The sequence below is a fragment of the Mastomys coucha genome, unplaced genomic scaffold, assembly GCF_008632895.1.
Source record: "Mastomys coucha isolate ucsf_1 unplaced genomic scaffold, UCSF_Mcou_1 pScaffold12, whole genome shotgun sequence".
NCBI classification, from domain to species: domain Eukaryota; kingdom Metazoa; phylum Chordata; class Mammalia; order Rodentia; family Muridae; genus Mastomys; species Mastomys coucha.
This window is the reverse complement of record NW_022196894.1, coordinates 94689251-94710964: the sequence shown is the minus strand read 5'-3', so window position 1 is coordinate 94710964 and position 21714 is coordinate 94689251. Positions and strand designations below refer to the sequence as shown.

The 21714-nt window shown below is 48.7% G+C and overlaps 2 protein-coding genes across 2 annotated transcripts in view; one reads left to right on the top strand and one right to left on the bottom strand.

The window, feature by feature from the left end:
- The first annotated feature begins 216 nt into the window (after positions 1-216).
- Positions 217-16692, top strand: LOC116086631 (integrin beta-2-like protein). The gene is made up of 15 exons (XM_031364827.1): positions 217-274; positions 463-551; positions 1644-1824; positions 3307-3477; positions 4372-4529; positions 5462-5617; positions 6453-6548; positions 8408-8497; positions 9976-10116; positions 11289-11476; positions 12264-12508; positions 12990-13209; positions 14156-14343; positions 16110-16289; positions 16567-16692. The coding sequence occupies exons 1-15, from the start codon at positions 217-219 to the stop codon at positions 16614-16616; spliced, it is 2211 nt and encodes a 736-aa protein (XP_031220687.1). The 3' UTR covers positions 16617-16692.
- A 479-nt stretch (positions 16693-17171) lies between these two features.
- The window catches only part of Igsf5 (immunoglobulin superfamily member 5), a 50702-nt gene continuing 46159 nt past the window's right edge, over positions 17172-21714 (bottom strand). The window contains exon 9 of the mRNA XM_031364825.1: positions 17172-17564. Within this exon, the coding sequence (XP_031220685.1) occupies positions 17478-17564 (87 nt within the window). The 3' untranslated portion in view covers positions 17172-17477. The remainder of the gene's footprint in view (positions 17565-21714) is intronic.

Below are 21714 nucleotides of genomic sequence, written 5' to 3'. Positions count from 1 at the left end.
AATAGGTATATGACCCCACCTTCATCCTTCCCTGAACCTGAAGACATTGTTGTCTGACTTATATGGAAACTTTCTGATTCTTACACCCTGTGGTAGCAAGGACAAGATCCTCTCTACTCTGCCCTCAGTAGACATTTACACCCTGCAGTTCAGACAATTCAGGAGGGGCTCTGTAAGTAGACTCCTAGAGTCACCACGCCCTTCCCCCTACAGGACATGCTGGGCCAGTGCACCCCGCTTCCCATCCTAGCTGGGCTGCTGTCTCTGGGATCTGGTGAGTTCTATGATCTTCACATGAGGTATTTCAGAAACAGTAGGCACACCTAGTGGGCATAACAGCTCTGAGCCACTTAGGAGCTGTAGATCCTGACCTAATCTTTCCTGGGTCTCTTCCCACCCACCCCTATTGACTCTGAATCAGCTGGGGTGGGGAGAACCCACTCACCCAACCTGTCCCTGCAGCCCTGTCCCAGTTGTGTACCAAGGACAACGTGAGCACCTGTCAGGACTGTATCCGGGCAGGGCCCAGCTGCGCCTGGTGCCAGAAACTGGTAAGAACTACAGGGGTTGACTGGCAGCGTGGGCCATCTATTCCTTCTTTATTTCTCTCTCTCTCTCTCTCTCTCTCTCTCTCTCTCTCTCTCTCTCTCTCTGTCTGTCTGTCTCTCTCAGTCTCTGTCTCTCCGTACCCCTGTATCTGTGTGCGTGTTTGTGTCTGTGTGGCTATCTGCCTGTCTCTCTTTCTGTCTTTTTCTCTCTCTGTGTTTGTGTGTGTGTGTGTGTGTCTATCTGACCATCTCTCTCTCTCTTTCTCTGTCTCAATGTGTGTCTCTCTCCATGTTTCTCTCTGTGTGTCTGTTATCTCCCCTACTGTGACTGTCTGCCCTATGACTGTCTGTCTTTCTCCTCTTGGTCTCTCTCTGTATGTCTCTCCTTGTTTCTCTTTGTAATATCCTCTGACGCGACCATGACCAGCTGCCTTATCTGTCTTTTTCCCTTCTGTCTCTACCTGTCTATCCCTCCCTCCTTCATTCTCTCTCCCAATGAATACATGCATCTCTATCTTGTTCAATATTCTGTGACTATCACTTGCCCAATGATGTGTCATAGTCTCAGGCCTGCCCATGGGCCCCTCTAAGCTGCTCTGGATGCCACCAGAATGACTTTCCCCATTTGTTTTGAGTACTTTGAGGGAAGGGAGGGAGGGAGGGGGTGTAGATGTAGATGCATGTGCCCATGCACACAAGTAGAGAAAAGAACAGAAAAAACACTCTCTGCCTTATTCCCTTGAAACAGGATATCAATGAAGCTGAAACTAGGCTGGTGGCCAGAAGTGCTTGTGCTTGTGTTACAGACAAATGTGGCATTAATTTGTAGGTGCTGGGGGATCTGAACTCAAGTACACATGTTGGAGGGAGTAGTTCAGGGGCAGGAAAGGACCTACAGCTCATAGCTCTGCATGACTTGGATTCCCTAAGGAGAACAAGGCTGTTTCCAAGGCCAGGTATTCTTTGGCAGACTGTCCTGATCCACAGAGATTTCTATGCCAAATCTTAAGGGCAAGTGAGGAGGAGATAGGCCAGGGGCTTCAGTCCTTCATGGTCAGTAGCTTCCTCCTGATACTAAATCATTCCTTTCCCCAGAACTTCACAGGGCAAGGGGAGTCCGACTCAGTTCGCTGTGACACTCCAGAGCAACTGTTGCTAAAAGGCTGCACATCTGAGTACCTTGTGGACCCCAAGAGTCTTGCCGAACCCCAGGAGGACAAGGAGAGGGACCAGAAGCAGCTGTCCCCACAAAATGTGACAGTTTTTTTGAGACCAGGTAGGTTGGAGCTTGGGGTGGACCAGGCACATAGCATTCACAGGAGCTTGACCAGCATCCCCCAGGCATCACTGTGGACAAGCGACCAGCATCCCCCAGGCATCACTGTGGACAGGTAGACTGTAACTCAGTTCCCTTTTCTGATGGGATAATAAAATACCTGCTCAGACAGCTCAAAGCAGAGAGGGTTTGGTTCACAGTTCAACAGTGCTGTCCCTCATGGTGAGCAAGTCCAGGCAGCAGAAGCTTTAAGCAGGCAATCACATCACATCTATAGTCAGGAAGCAGAGGGTGATGGGTGCAACCACAACTCAGTTCCCTTGTCTAACTCATAGAGCCAAGGATCCCAGCCAGGGAGTGGTGCCACCCACAGTGGCCAGATCTTCCCACCTCAATTAGCAGAATTAGGATGATTTCCCCCACAGGCTTTCCCAGAGGCCTGTCTCACAGGTGATTCTAGATTCTGTAATGCTGACACTCAACAGGCAGATTGCTGAGCTCCCCAAACCCTCAGAAGGCTGAAGAAAGATCACCTGAACTCAGGAGTTGATTTGAGGAAAGGCACACATGCACACACACACACAAACACACACACACACACCATGCACATCATAATTATATATATATATATATATATATGTATATATATATATATATATATATATACACACACATACATACATTTAATTTAAAAGACTGACCTTGTCCATAGCTTTGCCTCTTGCTGCCTCCAAGCAAGAGAACCCAACCTCCATTGCCTGCAGTCTATGCTGGATGTCTCACCTCATCTCTCTTATCCCTAAATTGTGTTTTTGCTCTGCTTTGCTTTGTTTTCTAGAAGGGAGAACAAGCCATTTGAAAATGATGTTGCATTCATTCTCAGAAGGCCAAGGTACTCTTGGCAGGATAAGGGCTATGTTAAGTCCTGCAGCCAACAGATTTAAACCAGCCTTACCCAATAGATTTGACCATGAGCACAACAAATATTTCAGAACCGGGGCTCCAGAGTTCCTATGAGGCCTGGCCCCAGGGAGCCTGGGTAACAGATCAAACCTTGGGCAGGAGCAAAAGTCTTCACAGGCTGAGCAGCTCACCCACCAGATGGGTCTGGAGAATAGAAGTTCAAGAGCAGGGTGCTCACAGGGAGGGGCGCTGGGCTCCTCAAAAGCCTCTTCGGCCATTTGCTCAGTATCCCCAAATAACAGACAGAGGCAGAAGAGTTCTTGTTCCTACCCCCGCATCTTTTGTTAAGGCAGGGTCTCACCATGCAGCCCAGGCGAGCCTCAAACTCACAGAGTCTCCTGCCTCGGCCTCCCAAGTGCTGAGGTTAAAGGTGTGCAGGCATAGGTATCAGTACCTTTTTAGTGAAGCTAACCCAGGCAGCAATGGCTGATCAAACTAAGGGGACTGAGGAACTATGGGTGAGAGCTATCCATGTGCAGCACATGCTCGGTGGCCCAGCCATGACCTCTTCTCCCTCAGGTCAAGCGGCAACATTCCAAGTGGACTTCCGGAGGACCCAGGACAACTTGGTTGACCTGTACTTCCTGATGGGCCTCTCTGGCTCTGTGCAAGGCCACCTCTCCAATGTCCAGATGCTGGGAAGTGGCCTGCTCCAAGCCCTCAATGAGATCTCCAGGTCAGGCCAAATCGGTGAGGAAACCCACAGCCACTGTAGGCTTCTAGCTTAGCTCTTCCCCATATCCTGGGCAACCCCTGCCCCCACCGACCAGAGGTAGAGATCTGTGGGTTCTCAAGCCATTGGGAGTGTGAGTGGTACTGGGCCTGACTCCCCTCCAGAGGTCATGTCTAGTCACTTGACCCCAAAATTCTGCTATACACTTCTTCTTTCCGCTTTCATTTATCTTCTGGTGTGCTCAAAAAAAGACAGAAGTGCTAAGATATTAATGAGCTTCAAATATGTCTATTTAAGTAGTAATTACGGCATAAAGGTTGTAATCGCAGTGAGCAAGGGTCACAGGTCAAAGGGTCAGCACTCCACAAGCACCAACAGGTTCATAGAACATAGGCTTGTGCACATGCATGTGTGGTATGTACACATAAAGGCTTGTGTACATACATGTGTGGTATGTATGTACACATACCCCCCCACCCCCAGAGCAGCACTCTCTCTTTTCTGAATAATGATGGATGCACTCCCTCGTACTTGGACATATGTGTGTCCAATTACACACTTGTATGTGTGTGCATAGCCAATACACACCTGCAGGCATACTCACACACATATAAGACCAGATGTGCACATACATTCCCAGATACATATCTGGTAACACACATGAACCAAGTATATCCATACCTAGACATGCTCACATACATACAGGAACACACATGTGTGTACTGCACCCACACATATACACAATTTTGGATGTTCACATGTGCACACATGGACAAATACCCACAGGTACCATACTAACCTCTCCCTTGCTTTACTACAAGACAAGTATCTCCCAGGCTCACCTCCCTATCTTGGACCCAGCCTTCTACCTCCCACAACACTGGCCTCCCAGCCTCATCTGTCTCCCTCAGGCTTCGGATCCATCGTGAACATGACCTTCCAGCACATCCTGAAGCTGACTGCAGACTCGAACCAATTTCAGAGGGAGTTGAGGGAACAACTGGTTTCTGGAAAGTTGGCTACACCCAAGGGACAGCTAGATGCTCTGGTGCAAGTTGCCACGTGCCTGGTGAGCCTGCTAATCCCTAGCGAGGTCTGCAGACTTCCTCAAGTCTGGAGCCTCGTGGTGTGCTGCAAGCTCCTTACACTAGCCAGTGTTCTCTCAAAGGTGCAAACCAATGGGCTTTTTGCTTGCTGTCAGCCTGAGAAGAATAACTGTCACTAGACTCCTAGAGAGCCACTGGAGGCAGGCTGGGAGGGAGAGAGGGAAGGAGGCAAAAGGACCTGGAAGTTATCTATAGATTTTACTATTAATCTGTGATGTCACTAACTCGCCTGAAGCCTACGTAGACCTTCTCAAGTGACCACTGTAAGCTGAACCACACCTATGTCGTGAGTCAGGGGCCAATCTCACTTCCAAGCCAAGACAGCAATCCCTGTCCAGAGTTCACTCCTGACTCCTCTCAGACACACACCAGCCTTCCATCTGTCCCAAGTTCCCTTTATAATATCACTGCTGCAGTAAGCTGACTCTGCCCTGGCTCAGCTCTCAGCCCTCCAGCCTCCCTGGGGCCCTGAACATATTGCACTTAGATCATAGGCACATACCTTTTTCATGGTGCCAGACTAGAGCATGCTACAAGCACACACTCCTTTGTAGGGATGGTCCTGGAAGATGTAGTCCTCTGTGGCTCCTTCCCTGAATTCACCTGTCATGATGGACACCACAATATTCTCCTCCTTTTGGGAGAATGTTTTTGGGAGTCTGGTCTTGGAGGGATGGGCTGTAGAAGTTTCAATGTTTTGGAAGCAGACATGCACTTTGGGCATCTTAGCAGACACATCTCAGAGTCAATCCTGACTCCCTCTTTCTGTTGTCTGGATGCAGTGAAACCCCAGAGGAGAGGCAGCTGCTCCCACTCTGCAAGCTGCCATACCTGGCTCCTTGGAGAGCCCAGCTGAGAAAGCACAGCAGGTAACTCCAAGACATTTCTTCCCCAGGGAGAAATCGGCTGGCGCAATGGGACCCGGTTTCTGGTGCTTGCCACTGACAATGATTTCCACTTTGCTAAAGACAAGACTCCAGGTACCAGACAGAACACCAGCGATGGTCACTGTCACCTGGAAGACGGCATATACAGGAGCAGGAGAGAACCTGTGAGAATCCTTCCTGCCCTGGCATCCTCTGGGGCTCAACCCTGCATGACACAAAACAGGGGTGGGGGAAGCAGGAACAAAACAGCCCTCTTACAAACTTGCCCCCATACAATGGAGGGGGAGAGAAGGGGCGGGGTCATACAGGTCTACCTCTCCAGAGCCTTGGAAACCTTTTCCCAACCTAAGCAACATGTTTGAGAAAAACTTCCCATTAGGTCTCTGGATATTGACCTCAGGACAGAACACAGTGGTAGGACACTAAGACACACTGAAGAGAGTCTCCCTGTTCTGCAAAACCAGTGGGAATTCACCAAAAAAAAAAAAAAAAAAAGAGATGAGATAACTGGGGGGCCCTGTGTTCACATCAAGAGGCCAAGTCCCTAGGGGATTGGGTGGGCTGGGAGGAAGAACTCCTGCATACAAGCAACAGCAGGACTAATGCGAAGTTTGGAGAGACTGGATTGGAGGACAAGAGAGGTCTCCTACCTGAGTCCCATCTTAGCATGACAGCTGTAGGTCCCTGATAAAGAGGTTCTGTGGATCACAGATGGATATGGGCTAGGATGTAAGGCAAAAAAAGGGCACCCAGGAAGAATTCAAAGGACCCTGGGTCTGCACCAAGAGGCCAAGCACATTGCAATTTCTGGTGTTTTCTTACCTGACTTTCAATATCATCCATTTCTGATTAATTCTGTTTCACATACTTAAACATCTTGTTCAGAGAAAGTACTGCCACAGGACAAGGACAGCCTGGATTTGAACAGACACCAGAGTTCTCAGAGCCCTAGGCACCTGCTTTGGATGGGCAGCCTGACAGAATGTCTCTTCTCTCCAGGACTACAAGTTGGTGGTCCAGCTGGCTAGCAAACTGGCTGAAAACAACATCCAGCCCATCTTCCTGGTGCCCTCGAGGATGGTGGAAACCTATGAGGTGAGAGAAATGGTCTTGGGCAAGGGAGGCACTTCAGCTGCAGGGTGCAGAAACCCAGCATTCTCACAACATCACCAAAGTTCTGTTTCCATGTGCCAGATTGAGGGCCTGGGGCCAGAATAGGACACATGTCCAGTGGTCTGAGACAAAGAAGATGATGGCCATAATCTACTTGTAAAGTCTGATGACCAGTTCTGGGCCAGCAGGGTCCCTACAGGAGAACCTCAGACCTAAGGTCTACAGTGGGACCACTGGGGACCTCAGCTTCCTCCTCTTTCACAGACAGTGATGACCACCTGAGAGGACCATATAAGGACCCCTGAGCTGATTCATCCAGAAATCAGCTCCTCTAGGAACAAATTCTCCCCATCTGTGAGTGACAACAGTGTCCCCTGACATCATCCATTCTCAGAGCCACAGACATACATTTTCCAAGTCGACTTCCCTTCTAAGGCTGTGCCACCTTACACAACAGGCAGGTGCTGGGCTAGGCTGAGTGTGGACCTGAAACCTAGAAAGGCTGGTAAAGTGACATTTGTTGGCTGTGCATTGCTGAATGAAGACTCAGGGTTGGGTCACATCACAGGTCTCAGGCAATCCTTGGTTACCAGGACAACAGGCAATTCTTGCTGTTAGGTTTCCAGGCTCTAGTGAAAGGAGGCTACTCTACAGAGACACCAAGAAAGAAGAGGAGGCAGCCCAGAATACCTCCATAATGGCCAGCCACAGAGAATAGTGGGTTGGCTCCCCACAGGTTGCCAGCCAGGGGATCAAAAAGGAGACCACTCTATAGTCAGGATGGCATAACCCCTATGTCCTCATCTGTAACAGTCCCCCTCCTCATTGGGTTGTAGAGGGTCCCAACTCTTTGCTGTTGGTGGCAGGCGTCACACTCCCACAGACATCGTGACAAGCAAGGATGCCACAGATAGGAGACTTACTACTTTCTTTGCCTTGGGAGGCCTCCCTAAGTCTGTTTCTTGGAGATTAGTTAAGGCCACAGGAAGCAGATGAGGATGTTACACATAAGATCCTTCATTGTGCATGCTCCTGGACTTTGGAGAGAGCAACTTTCACAAGGCAGAACCCAAATTTTTGGGGGGCAGTAGTCCCAGGGCCAAGACAAGTGATAGTGAGTTGCAGAGGTTAGTGGCTCACATGTAGCAAGCCTTTTGTGCTTCACAGAGAGGACAGACTCCATTCTAGAGAGTCATAGGACAACGCTGGGTAGAGAAGTGGCCTGACTACCAGTGGTTTGTCCCTGGAGAGGGTAGTAACATTCCTTCTTCTTTGTGAAATATACCATCTTTGAATGACACTAGAGCAATTGTAGGGAAGATACCAGCCTGTATGTTATCAGGGGCTCAGGCTAGGCCACCTCCAGGGACACTCTGGAAAGTGGATCATTCCTGCCAGAGCTGATTGTCACAGCGGTGTGTAACATTGTTACCACTGAAATGAGATTGCTCAAACTAAGTCATGCTCAGGACTTCCCTCTTCCTATGATTTCACCACATTCTAGTGTTGTCTGTGACCTTATTGCCCTGTGTGGGATTTCTGCCCACCACACTTACATGGTGAAAATACTGTCCTGTGGTAAGTCAGGTGCATGGTCCCTGTCAGTGACATCATCAGCTTGTCACTGGAACTGACTGCCAGGAACATTTACACCACAGACATGATAGCACTATGAGATGGATGTTGGCACTGGGCAGCATGCTGCTGGTGCTCTTGTTCTGTGACTAGAAGTCAGGAGTCAGTTGAGTATCATCCTAACCACCTGGAGAGTCCAGGAGCCCCTCTGGGTGTCCCAGGCCCTCGGAAACACCAGGTGCCAGCTTGATCTTCTCTCCCTACAGAAACTGACTACATTCATCCCCAAGCTGACTATCGGGGAGCTGTCAGATGACTCCAGCAACGTGGCACAGCTCATCAGGAACACCTACAGTGTGAGTCTCCTGGAAAAACTGCATGAGATGATCAGAACTCCACAGTTAGCAAAGGCCTGACCTGTGAAACCCCACCGTCATCCCCTGCAGCCCTTCCGGGCATCTCATAGTCTTCTGGACAGATGCAGAACACAGGGAAGCTCCTCTTAGTCGTGTATATCACCCCAGATCTCACCTAGCTCTCCCTGAAACATGAGTTCCCAGCCCTACTCAAATGGGGCTCTTCCTTGTCAGCCATTATGGAGATATAAGAGGGCAGATGGCCAGGGAGGAGCACATACACCACAGGATGGCGAGACCTCATAAACCACTTCAGTAAATATGCACCCTGTGTATTCAGCCTTGACGAGGGGGAGTTCTGTCCATTATTCTGTTAAAGAAACTTGGGGGGGGGGAGTATGTTATTTAGCTTAAACCTTGCTGTCTGTCATTAAAGGACAGCAAGACAAGAACTTAAGCAGGAACCTGGAGGCAGAAACTAAAGCTAAGGCCATGGAGGAGCACTGCCTACTGGCTTGCTCCTTGTATCTTGTTCAGATACTTTTCTTATAAAGCCCAAGCCCACCTGCCCAGGGGTGACACCACCCAAAGTGCATGCAAGGCCCTCCTGCATCAATTAGCAATTAAGAAAATGCCCCACAGATATGCCCAATCTGATGGAGGCAATTCCTCCATTGAGGTCGCTTCTTTCAAGGTGACTCTGGTTTGTGCTAAGCTGACAAAAAGATAATCAGCATAGAACCTCACACACACCAGGCCCCAACCCGGCTTCAGCCAAACCCTGAGTCCATCCTCCTCCCTGGTGTGTAGTCTGTACAGCTGCATCCTGGTTCACTCCCTTAGAGTCCCAGGGTGGACACTGGCCATGCACCGAACACTGCTCACTGCTCAGGACCCATTTAGTCCCTAAAGATACAGAAACCCACAGGTGACAGGTATCCCCAAATTCTGACTTAGGCTCCTATGGGGGCTGCCAGCACAAGTGTGTGCTATTACTGACCAAGAGAAGATCTCATTTCCTTCCCTAGCCTTGTGAGCCTCACATGTCTCAAGAAGGCTCTTGTACCTGGTCACTGCCCAGTCATGTCTAGCTCTGTCTTCACAGGGATGACTCCCACCAGAGTCCCACATCATCATTACATACTCACCAGATGTCACCTGTCCCTTCTCCTTGCCCCTGTGTCCCATCTCTCATCGCTTTAGTAGTCTATCCCCCCTCTTCTGCTAACCCTGGAATTGAAGTGGCAGAACCTCGCAGGGATCACAGTTGTGTTTATGCTGGTCACCTGCCAGCAGCCTGTCTCAGAACAAGCCATGGCATCAGCCTGCTGTCCCATCCTGACACATTCACTGAGCTCCCTACTGGTTGGTGTCTGTGTCATCAACACAAACAGGAGGGGCATGAGAATTATCATAGTACTTGGGGACAGGGACAGCTGGAGCTGTGACTCCTGAGTATGGCTTCTGTCTGCTCACAGAAACTCTCCTCCAGAGTCGTCCTGAACCACAGTACCATCCTCAGCATCCTGAAAGTTACCTATGACTCTTACTGCAGCAATAGAACATCAAGTACAGGCAAATCCAGAGGGGACTGCAACGATGTGCAGATCAATGACCAGGTGAGCCTGGGGTTCCCATCCCAGCATGCTACAGGGCCCATCAGATATCTCAGTAACTCAGTCCTGGGGCATATAGGAGGAAACAAAGACTCACACATGGGGACAGGCAGGAGAGAAAGCTATGGTGGCCAGCAGCTAGCTCCTTCTCCCTTTAAACACCACTTAGCAGAGCCCACGTAATCATTGTGGTAATTTTAAGGAGCTGGAGAGTACCTCCCCAGCAAACTTCAGACCCCTCCTGGAATAGCCCAGATACACAGACCAGCCATGCAATGACAGCACCCCTAGGGGCAAGTGATAAACTCACAGAGAGATTCAAACAATACTGGATTGGGTCAGGCTTTCTTACTTTTGTTTCATTGTATCTTTTGATGGAAACATCAAAGCTCAAGGCACGCAGGTGAGCAGAAACACGAACTATTTCCCCACTGTGCCAGATCTACATTTGTTACTCAACCTTTCCACTTTTCCTTTTGCCTATGAACTAACATCTCACACCAGACAGAACCTGTGCTTCTTTGCCAGTTCTTAGCATCCGTCCCTTCCTGCCAGGTGATCCACACAGGAATTTGACCAATTTTATTCTAATTTTCAGATGTTTGCTCTTCGCCTTTATTGACATTTCTACTCTTTCTTCAAGTACCATGTGGTTTAAATTTATTTTAGATGTGGCTTAACTTGGCAAACCAGTACGTTCTGCAGTCAGAGCTGCCCTCCTAGTGCTATGACGTGTGTGTGCTGTTACTGCCTGGGACCCTTACATTTATTCTGGGTTGGATAAAGGATATCACCCTCCCTATGACATGCTGGCATCTTAGTGCCATAGACTTATGGGTACAACCCAAGGGAAAATGTGCTCCACAAATTCACTGTAAAATCTCCTGCTGTGTATATAGTGAAAACTTCAGCTCCCTAGTCTGATTTGCAGTAGAACTTAGATGTGGTTAATAAGGGCTGTGGGTTGGAGCAGGAGTCTGGCCTCCCTACAACCTGGTCTGTAGGTCACCCCAAAATTCAGCTCCCATCCTCTTGCCACTGCTTCAGAGAGAACCCATGCCACCCCTCCCCCGGCATCATTCTGGTTCCTCAACACCTCTGGGGGGGGGGAGGAGCAGGGCTGTGATCCTGGTCACATTAGCCCCCACCTGAGCCCCATCATTCCCCTCCTATAGGTCACCTTCCAGGTTAACATCACAGCTTCACAGTGCTTCCGGGAACAGTCATTTTTCATCCAGGCACCGGGCTTCACGGATTCAGTGACCGTGCGGGTCTTTCCCCTGTGTGAGTGCCAGTGCCAGGAGCAGAGCCAGCAGCACGGCCTCTGTGGAGGCAAGGGTGCCCTGGAGTGTGGCATCTGCAGGTGAGGCAGGCCAACCCATGGAAAGGCATCTGTAAGTGAGGTGGATCTAGAAAGCCTACACCAAAACACCTGCAGACACCTGTCCCAAACCAGGACAGGTGTCTACAGATAAGGCAGGAATGGGCCAGCCTGTGACACACCAGCCCATGGGAAAGGTGTCTACTGGTAAGGTAATCATGAACAACCCACAGCACATTTTCCCACTAGATAGCTCCTAGGCTCCATGGTGTGCGTGTAGCTGGTGAGGAACCTGGGGTTCACACCCCCAAAGTCCTTGCTGTCATTCCCCAACCAGGGTCATCCTCAGCAATCCAACTTCACTCTCTCCTCTCTGGTTGTGAAGGAACTGGCTAACAGGAAACTCCACTCAGGACGAGACAGGGATTCTTAAGCGGGCAAGGACTGGGGACAAGGCAGGTCAAAGCTGAGGTGTGGTCCCTCAGCTACCTGAGATCCAGAGACATTCAGAACCCACAAGTGGAGGACCATTTGCCCCACCTGGTCTGTCTGTATGATTAACTGCATGGCGCCCTAGTAGCCTGTCAGAGCAAGTGTGTTCATGACCCAAAGTCAAACTTATGCTTGGCCGCTCTACTAAGGGCAGCCTCAAGAGGGACCTCAGTGCCTACTGATCTCCTATTCACGGTGCTCAGGAGACCACTGAGGAAAGAGCAGATGTGCTGTGACACACTTTCCAGGTGTTTGGATGTGTACTGGGTCCCAAGGGGCTGAAAGCATCCCCATCCCAGGAGAGATCCTTAGCACAGCTCTTCCTACACTGCCCCAGGTGCAACTCTAGCTACGTTGGGAAAAACTGTGAGTGCCAGCTGCAGGGCCGGAGCAGCCAGGATCTGGAGGGAAGCTGCCGGAAGGACAATAGTTCCATCGTGTGCTCGGGGCTGGGGGATTGTATCTGTGGGCAGTGTGTGTGCCACACCAGTGACACCCCCAACAATGTGATCTACGGACGATACTGCGAGTGTGACAATGTCAACTGTGAGAGATATGATGGCCAAGTCTGTGGTGGCCCAAGTGAGTGACAAGGGCTACTGGAGGTGTGGAGACTTTCTTGTTGGTTTGCACCAGGAGACACTGAGTGGAACAGCAGGACAGGTGGACAGATGAGTGCTAGATTTACTAAGCCATGCAGAAGCAGCAAGCCTAAGTGGGCCTTTTATCTCGGTGAGGGTAGGGCATTGTCCTAGGAGGGTAACAGGTAACAGTCCTGACTTAGGAGCTATTTAGACACCGAAGAGGGCCTGGTCTGGATGAAAGGTGGCTGTGTTGCTAGAGAGGTGTGTGTGTGTGTGTGTGGGGGGTCTCCCTGGTCTCTGTATCTTTGCCCATCTATCCTTGCAAGGTGTTGTGAGATTTTATGAGGAGATACACGTATAAGTAGGCAGCAGAGGACACTGTAAATACAACACTATCCAGCAAGGGCCCAGGATGGTGGGAAAATGATTCCTACCTGCCTTCAGGAAGGTGAGTCATGGCAACCCCAGTTGTTTTCCAGGCAGGGGCGTCTGTTCCTGCGGCCTATGCATGTGTCGTAACAGCTTTGAGGGCTCAGCCTGCCAGTGCCCGACGTCTACTTCGGGCTGCCTGAACAACAGGATGGTGGAGTGCAGTGGCCACGGTCAATGCCACTGTAACAGATGCTACTGCAACCCAGGCTACCAGCCACCATTGTGTGAGGAGCGTCTTGATGGCTTCCTCCGCTGCTCCAAGTACTCGTGAGTGTCCCCACTACCCACACTGACCTCACTGCCAGGCTACCTTGGAATGCCCAGGGACACCACCACACCATAGCCCTCAGCACTTAGTTTGAGGGGAGTCTTACCTCGCTCGGGCCTTCGGATCCAGTCGACTGGCTCTGTCCTTTGTCTCCTCCCAGGACCGATGTCAGTTTCCATCCTCACTTGCACTGCAGGGTGACTAGGAGTCTCACCACAAGATTAACTTGTATGTGGACATCCTCACATGTTACATGCTGAAGATTTTGACAATCCTATGTACCCTGGGATACCTGTTTACCCTTGCACACCTGTTCCCCTTAATCATTAGGGCAGCATGACATGCCGGTCTACAGTCACACACTATGCACTGTGGCATACCTGTGAAGTCTTGCACACCAGTACATACTGATCCAACAGTGCACCCTAATATACAAGTATATACTCACACAGCATGCACCCAGCCCCCCCACATACACATACACACACAGCCTTACACATCAATACAACTTATTCATCAATGTGCCCAGACACACCAGTATGTACTCACATAACATGCACCTTGACAAATTCACACAGCCTTGAACATCTGTTCACCCTGATTCACCAGTTCACCCAAACAGACAAGTATACATTCACATAGCATGCACCCTGACATATACGCACCCTTACACACCAATACACACTTACTCACTAACTCTCACATAGTAGCATGCACTTGTGCATCACTCACCCTAACACACCCATGCAGCCTGACACCTGTATAGTCTTGCACATCTGTGCATCCTGACACACCCAGGCATCTTTGCATAGTGCTGAGACCCCAACACACCCGGGTGTCCTCACACACCTGTGCACCTTGCCCATCCATGTGACATTTGTCTCATGCTCTTGGGCCCTCCCTCACTATCTCATTCCATCAAACTCATTCCCATTTTCTCCTCAGCTCCTGTGCCAGGTGCTTGAAAGACAGCAGTGCAATAAAATGCAGTGTGTGTTGGAGTCTGCTGTTTTCCACATTAAATGACAAGACCTGTATGACTGAACGGGACTCAGAGGGCTGCTGGATGACCTATACTCTACATCAGCCAGACCGGAGTGATATCAATTCCATCTACATAAAGGAAAATCTAGGTGAGGCTGGACAGTGCCCAGATCTGGTGCAGGTAGGACATGATGATGAGAGCTCTGGCCACAGAGGTCTCTGCAGATAACAAGAGGGCTGCAGAGGGGAAGGTCTCTCTCCAATGGATAAGGACACCCAGCAGCAAGAGGAGAACTATCCAGGATACCTGGGCAGGTATATAGTGCAGGGAAGCTGGCATCCATAGCCATACCTAGCCCTGCATTGAGAGATGGACAACAGACAGGGTCCTCTGGGGGTAACCCTAGTATGTGTTGAGCAGGGGACCACTGAAGCATCGCACCACATAGTGAGGGCATCTCCCATTTGATGGGAGGGCCCTAAGGGCTAATGCCTGTTAACTATTTCATGACACCTATGGAGAGCCTCAGAGAAGGAAGGGATGCTTCTGCGCATAGCTCTGTTGGGCCCCACTAAGCTCAGGTCCTTGCCTGCGAACTGGAGATCATGACGTGGTCTTCACGAGGTTCATGTTCCAAAGAGAGAAGACTCCGAGCATGGTCCTGTCAGACAGTGCCCTGCTCAGGGTGATGCTACAACAGCAGTTAAAATGATACAAAGACCCCGTGGTAAGGGGCCCCTTCTCCTAGGGAAAAAAATGGGATCATTGGGACAAGGAGGGAGCACGCCAGGGAGCCATTAGGAGTTCCCAGAAGAAGACCGGCAACATTGTCTTGTTTAATCCAAGCTGGCATCCAGGATGGACATGGCCCTTTCAGTGACAGAACTCTCAGGAAACAAGGTGGACATGATACTGTCAGGGACCAGGTAGATATAGTAGTGACATAGTCCTGACTGGGTATAGGGTCATACAGTCCTAGCAGGAGCCAGGAAGTAGTTCTCTCAGGGTACCAGGTGGTTGCTTCCTTGTCAGGTGTACACTGCCCTGTCAGTCAGTACAAAGTGGGTCTATACTGTCTAGGACCAAGAGGACATGGTCCTGTCTTGAGCTGAGGTAGGCATGGTTCTATTCAGTATGGCTGCTTGGTCAGGACTAACAGATTGGAGATGGACAGGCTGAGTCTGGAAGGATGGGCACTGTACTTGGAGGAAGATGGTAGAATAAGAAATAGAGGACTTGGTAAGAGTTTGAAGATCCAGGTCCTCTGGCAGATGGGATGGGAAGTCTGGGATTAGAGTGGTTGGGAGAAGTGTTAAATAACAATGACCAAAGATGTTAAAGATGCTGTATTTGAGCAAAAATCAAGATGTCCTCATAGGTCTTGGGCGTGTAACCCCAGAATTCTAGTTCCCCGTGCCACCCATGCTTAGAGATCTGAGGGGACAAAGGTAGCAAAACCACTCGGGTAACCACAGAATATGCAGCCTGCAGTACATGATGACTCTTACAGGACAGAGACCTGGAGTCCACTGTTCCCCAACCCTCCCTAGAGTTGGGAACCCATGAGAGTGAGGAGGGAGGCACAGACGCTATGTGGGGAAACTGAAGCTGAGGGCCTACCCTTCCTCAGGCTATAAGCACGGACCTCCCCAGGATCCCCATTTCCACTGTGCAGAGAGATGGCTTAGGGTCCTTCAGGCATGTCCCTAACCTTCTCTGTGAATAAGGGGCCAGGCTCAGTGGCCCTTAAGTACTGAAGGCTACAGGACTGGCCTTGATTCTGATGGCAGCTGAGGCTATATTCTCTTGTCTACCCATGTTGTGGGGTAGTCTCTGGGATGGGGTTCTCTTGAGGACTGGGTATAGACTTTTGGGTAAGAATCACACTATTGATGGCCTGTGCTTTCTCCTTAGTGTGTGCAGAAAGCTCCAATGCCAACATTTTACTGGGTGTTATAGTAGGTATCCTGCCGGCCGTAGGTTCCCTGCTGGCCGTTATCTTCCTGCTGGTTTTCTGTAGGGCTTCCCTGAAGGGAACCCAGAAGGCTGCCAAGATCTCCAGAAAGGATGGGGCTCAAAGCACACTGGCACAGCGTAAGTGGCTAGGCTGTGTGAGCCTATACCCTCCTGTCCTCTGTGACTTCTCACACTGTGGGTTGTGGCTGTTTCTGAAGGTCTGCATACACCCTGCCCCAATAGCTCAGCTGAGTGTGCACACTATGAAATCTCTACCCTTAATACCTAATTGATGGGGAGATTTTCCATTCTGTCTTGGTCCTCAAAGTAACGTCTTTAAACTGGACATCCACAGAGGACAGCCCCAGAAGCCCTCCCTGTACTAACAAGCACATGTTTGTTTTCTCCCCAGAAGAGCCTCATTTCCAAGAACCCCACCATGAGGAGCCAGTGTGGAATCAGTAGAGACAGGGTACCCAATGAAGGTGAGGCACCAGGACCAACTGGATGGGACCAGCAAACCATGCCTTCTCCACCCAATGACCAATCAGGACAATGGCTTACACTCACCACAGAATCCCTAGCACAACAAAGGGTGTTATGGTATTCCTTTCCACAGTGACCAACCTGCCAGGTCTTCTGTGGACTTCTATCCTGGGACAGCATCCCCTATGGACTTATTTCCAGAGACAGCATCACTTTCTGGCCCATGTAGTCAGTCATAAAGCTTGAGAAAGCAACTACCTAAGTCTTAAAAATTCAGACACATGTTTTCCTGTGTGAAAATTAAAAAACCAGTTCAATTAAATATAAGACTAATTTATGTGTTAAATCTCTCTTTGGGGGGTGTATATTGCTGTGTATGCACAGAGTACATCTGAGTGCATGTGTGGGGGGCCACAGGTTGACATTAGGTGTCTTTCTGATTGCCCTGGACCTGGAGCTCACCAGCTAGTGAGACTGGCTAACCAGTGAGTTCTAGAGACCCTCTCCCCAGAACTGATATTACAGACACACACTGTTATGCCCAACTTTTATATGGGTTCTAAGAATACAGGTCACCATGTTGGGAAGGTCATGATAACCAAAGCATGAGGCATCTGATCACAGTGCATGTAAGGGAATCAGGGAGCAGAGATGAATGTGAATGTTCATGCTTTCTTCTTTGTTCCTTTTTTATTCAGCCTGGACCAGCCTACAGGATGGCGTTGCCAATACCTGGGGTTCTTTCTACCTCAGTTACACCTCTTTGGAATTGCCCTTCAGAGTGTCTCCTGGGTGATTCCAAATGTAGTCAAGTAGTCAATCAAGGTTAAACACTACAGGCTACAGCCACATCATCAACTCCCCCTGGTTTTTCAGATTGCTACGGACCTTGGACCTCTCAGCATTCACCATTCCATGAACTGACTTCTTAAATAGAGGAAAATAGTGTAGAAGGAAAAGGGAATAGAGGAAGGAGAGAGAGGGGAGAGAGAGAGAGAGAAGAGAGAGAGAGAGAGAGAGAGAGAGAGAGAGAGAGAGAGAGAGAGAGAGAGAGAGAGAATACCTGTGTGTCTTGTTTCTCTGGATAGCCTATGTAAACACATAGGGTAATGGGAGTCACATGTCTGATCTAATGGTAACTGATGTTTTAATCCAACTTTCATTGCCTGGCATAGTTTGGATATGAACCTGTCTCCACAGGCTCACGTGTTTGAACACTTGGTCCCTAGATGGTGGTGTCATTTAAGAAGGTTGTGTGATCTTTCAGAAATGGGGTTTTGTTGGCAGAAGTGGGAATTTATCATGGGGATGGAGTCTTGAGGTTCTGAAGTTAGGGCCTAATTCTTGTTGACTCTCTGCTTCCTGACTGAGGATACATTGTGGCCATCTGCCTCCTGGTTCCTGTGCCCATGTCTTTCCTACCATGATAAAATGTATCACCCAAATGTGTAAGCCAAAATAAGATTTTTCTTCCTTGAATTGTTTCTGGTCAGGTAGTCTGAGAAAAATAACTAAAATTACCCGATGCAGGATACTTTATAATGAAGCCAACATATTTAACTGGTAATATCATTGAAGGCTGGAAGTCAGGCAGTGAACTCAGGCTGTGGTGAGCTTTTTTGCCTCAACCAAATCATATCAGTATCAGTATCAGTATCAGTATCAGTATCAGTATCAGTATCTCTCTCTCTCCCCTCCTCCTCCTCCCCTTCCTCCTCCTCCTCCTCCTCCTCCTCCTCCTCCTCCTCCTCCCCTCCCCCTCCTTCTTTTTGATTTTTTTTCGAGACAGGGTTTCTCTGTATAGCCCTGGCTGTCCCGGAACTCACTCTGTAGACCAGGCTGGCTTCTAATCCAGAAATCCATCTGCCTCTGCCTCTCAAGTGCTGGGATTAAAGGTGTGCGCCACCACTGCCTGGCTCTCTCTCCCCCTCTTGCTGCCATTAGCATGGGATTTGGAAGTATGAACTCCTGCAGGAATTTGGGGAGCAAACCAGCTTCAAACCACATGTGTACCCCTATTTCCACTGTGTGTTCCAGCCATCAGTGACTGGATTTTACTTTTAGTGTTTTGCTTCCATAGTTCAGTATAGGAGCTAGTACATGATCAAAGCACTTAGAGGGGAAGCTGGCCTTGCAAGCTCCCCCTCAGAAGGTCCTCAGGGATGCTCATCCATGCTGGGATGAGCTGAGGAAGAGTTGATGCAAGGCTAGGCACATTCAAGACATTTCCTTTGACCTCCATTCTGGTTTACCTGCTCCTTACTAGGCCACCTGTCCACTGTTTGGCCTTCCTCAGGCCCACCCTTTGCAGAATGCTGGGTTTTTCTTTCCTCTTTTTCCATGTCTTTCTCCTTGATGATCTCTACCACCAGTGTAGAACAAATACCCAAAAAGTGTTCTTGCAATCTTCTCCTGATTCTATATTGCACATTTTATCTCTCTGTACTCACTAGTTAGGCACTCAATGACAACAATGTGTGTTCTTCCATATAAAATCCTCAGTCTACCCTTGACCGTGCCTGCCTCTCTGAGTCAGCTTTGGTGTCCCAGGATACCCATTCCTTGTCTTATCATAATCTCTTCCTAGATTTAAGCAGACTGAAAGAGACAAATTTACAAAGGATTTAGTACCATTAAAAACAATGTCCCTATTCTCCTGTCTTAGTCGGTGTTGTATTATTGTGAATAAACATCATGACTATGCAACTCTTAGGAAGGAAAGTATTTAATTGGGGCTGGCTTACAGTTTCATAGATTTAAGCCCATTAACCTTGCGGCAGGAAGTATGGTGGCTTGCAGGAAGACATGTGCTGGAGAGGTAGCTGGGAGTTCTACATCCAGTTTGGCAGGCATCAAGAGAAAAGAGCCAATGGGTCTGGCTTGGGCTCTTGAAACCTCAAAGCCCACTCCCAGTGACACACTTCCTCCAACAAGGCCACTATATCTCCTAGTCCTAACTAGTGCTACACCCTGATGATTAAGCATTCAAGTGTTGCACCCAATGGGGGCCATCCTTATTAAAACCACCATACCACCCCAGATCAACCAGTCTCATCACCCCACTCACAACCTTAATACTTGGTAAGGATGCTAAGAGCCTCCTTCTTAAAAGATTTACGTAAACATGTGAGCAGACAACTCTCTGTTATTCAGTCTCTCAGCTCTAATCTGTTCTGTATTTTGGACTTTTAGATGGCATAAACTCCAGATTTGTTTTAGGACCCTACTCAGAACATGCCACTGTTTTTATTTCAATGATAAAATGAGAAGTCAGGAGTCTGCAGCGCTATGCTAAACCACAGCCGGCTCTAGCTCATATTCTTACCATCATGTGCTTGGGGCTTTTAGGTTACGGGTTCTGTATTTTCCAGAGAAGAGGATGAAACCTTGCATTATTTTTTCAGGTCCCTGCTGTGCCTGCTTTGTCCTGAAGAGGTAAATGAGTGTGAAGAAGATCCCTCATTATTTTGTTTGTGTGTGCCATTGCTCCTATGGACCTGTAAGAGAGAGCCCCTGCACATCACCTGCAGTGGACTGCCCACTACTCTCTGGCTTATTGGTGAATTTGTGTCCCTGTAATTGTCAGAATCCAAAAGCAGCTGCAATGTCACACCATTCCTCTATAAGCCACACAGTTTGCTATAACAGTAAAGTCTAAAGCCGCCCAGAATGTGTAGCTTTTCCTGCCTCCCATTTCAGCTCTTCCCCTGATCTTTGTTTGCCTGACCAACAGTCAAATAGAAGAAAGTGGGGAGCCATCCCTGGAAGCAGAAGCACCTGGCTCCCATATCCTGACTCTTCATCTTTCTACCTATGACTGGGGCAAAGCATTCACTCTTTGCACTTTGTAGCCTCTCCCTTGACAGCCATTTTGTGTCTTCTCTCTCTGCTGCAGATGCTAATGCCTCCAGTCAACAAAAATGGAAGACCATCCTCCATGTGGCCTCCAGCCCTTAACACAGACCTGCCTTAGAAGCAGTCTGTATTCCTTGCCACGGTGCCACTGGCTTTGGGCTCACCACACCTGCATTGACAACTCTTACTGCCCCTGTGCGTTATGCTGATAGCCTACACATCTGCATGCACCTTTCCTGTCTCCATTTCCCTACCGTGAGCTCTTCCTTATCGGAACCACCTTCTTTGAAGGAGAAGAAGCTTACACTGCTAATCTCATCAGTCCTGCTACCTTGGAGTCACATAATCAGGACTCTGGGTGGTGAAGTAACTAAACCCAAGTGGCAATTCTGATTCTCTAATAAATTTCACCAATATCTTAAAATGTCCTTATACAGTCCACACACCAGAGAAGCAGCAGCAGGTCACTGTGGCTCCTAAATGCAAATTCACAGAGATGCAACTGTAAACTAAGCCAAGCTTTAAATACTAACAAAACCAACAACTTGGACATTCTATACAAATAGGAATATTCTTTATGTGCAAAAGAAGCTCTGACAAATAGGGCTTATTGACTAACCTTGATGCTTCCGTGAAAGGTCAATGAACAATGGTGCTGAAGCATTTTGGCTTTTATTAGTGTGACAGTTCTGAGGTACCAAAGAGGCTACACCCCAGGGAAAGTCAAGAGTCTATCTCAAAGCTCCAGGCATCTGACTGGGAGTACCTGTGGGTAGCCTTTCCCGAGTGCAGCGCTCTCAGGATGCGACAAAATGTCGCATAAAGGTTAGCTTAAGGGGCATTTTGTAGAGCATGCTACTACTCTCTCCTTGGCTATTAATTTTTAATTTTTATATAAACTTCACTTACAGTATTTGCAGGCTCAAATGACAGAAACATATTTTATTGACGCTTTCCCTTGCTTTCTAAAATAGCACAGATCATTTCAGCAGCAGGCACTTAAATCAACTGTCTTGTACTGTAAGACACATATTAAATATGTTGAAAACTATTTATAGGAGTTGGGCCTGGATTCCTGTAACTTTTGGAAGTATTTTTGGTTTAGTTAGGGGTCTGTTTGCTTTTCTTTAATCATTTCTGTTTTGTGTTTCCTAACCCATGACAGGAGCAAGGGAGAGAGAATAATCAGAATCACTGATAGATTTATAGAGACAAGTCCATG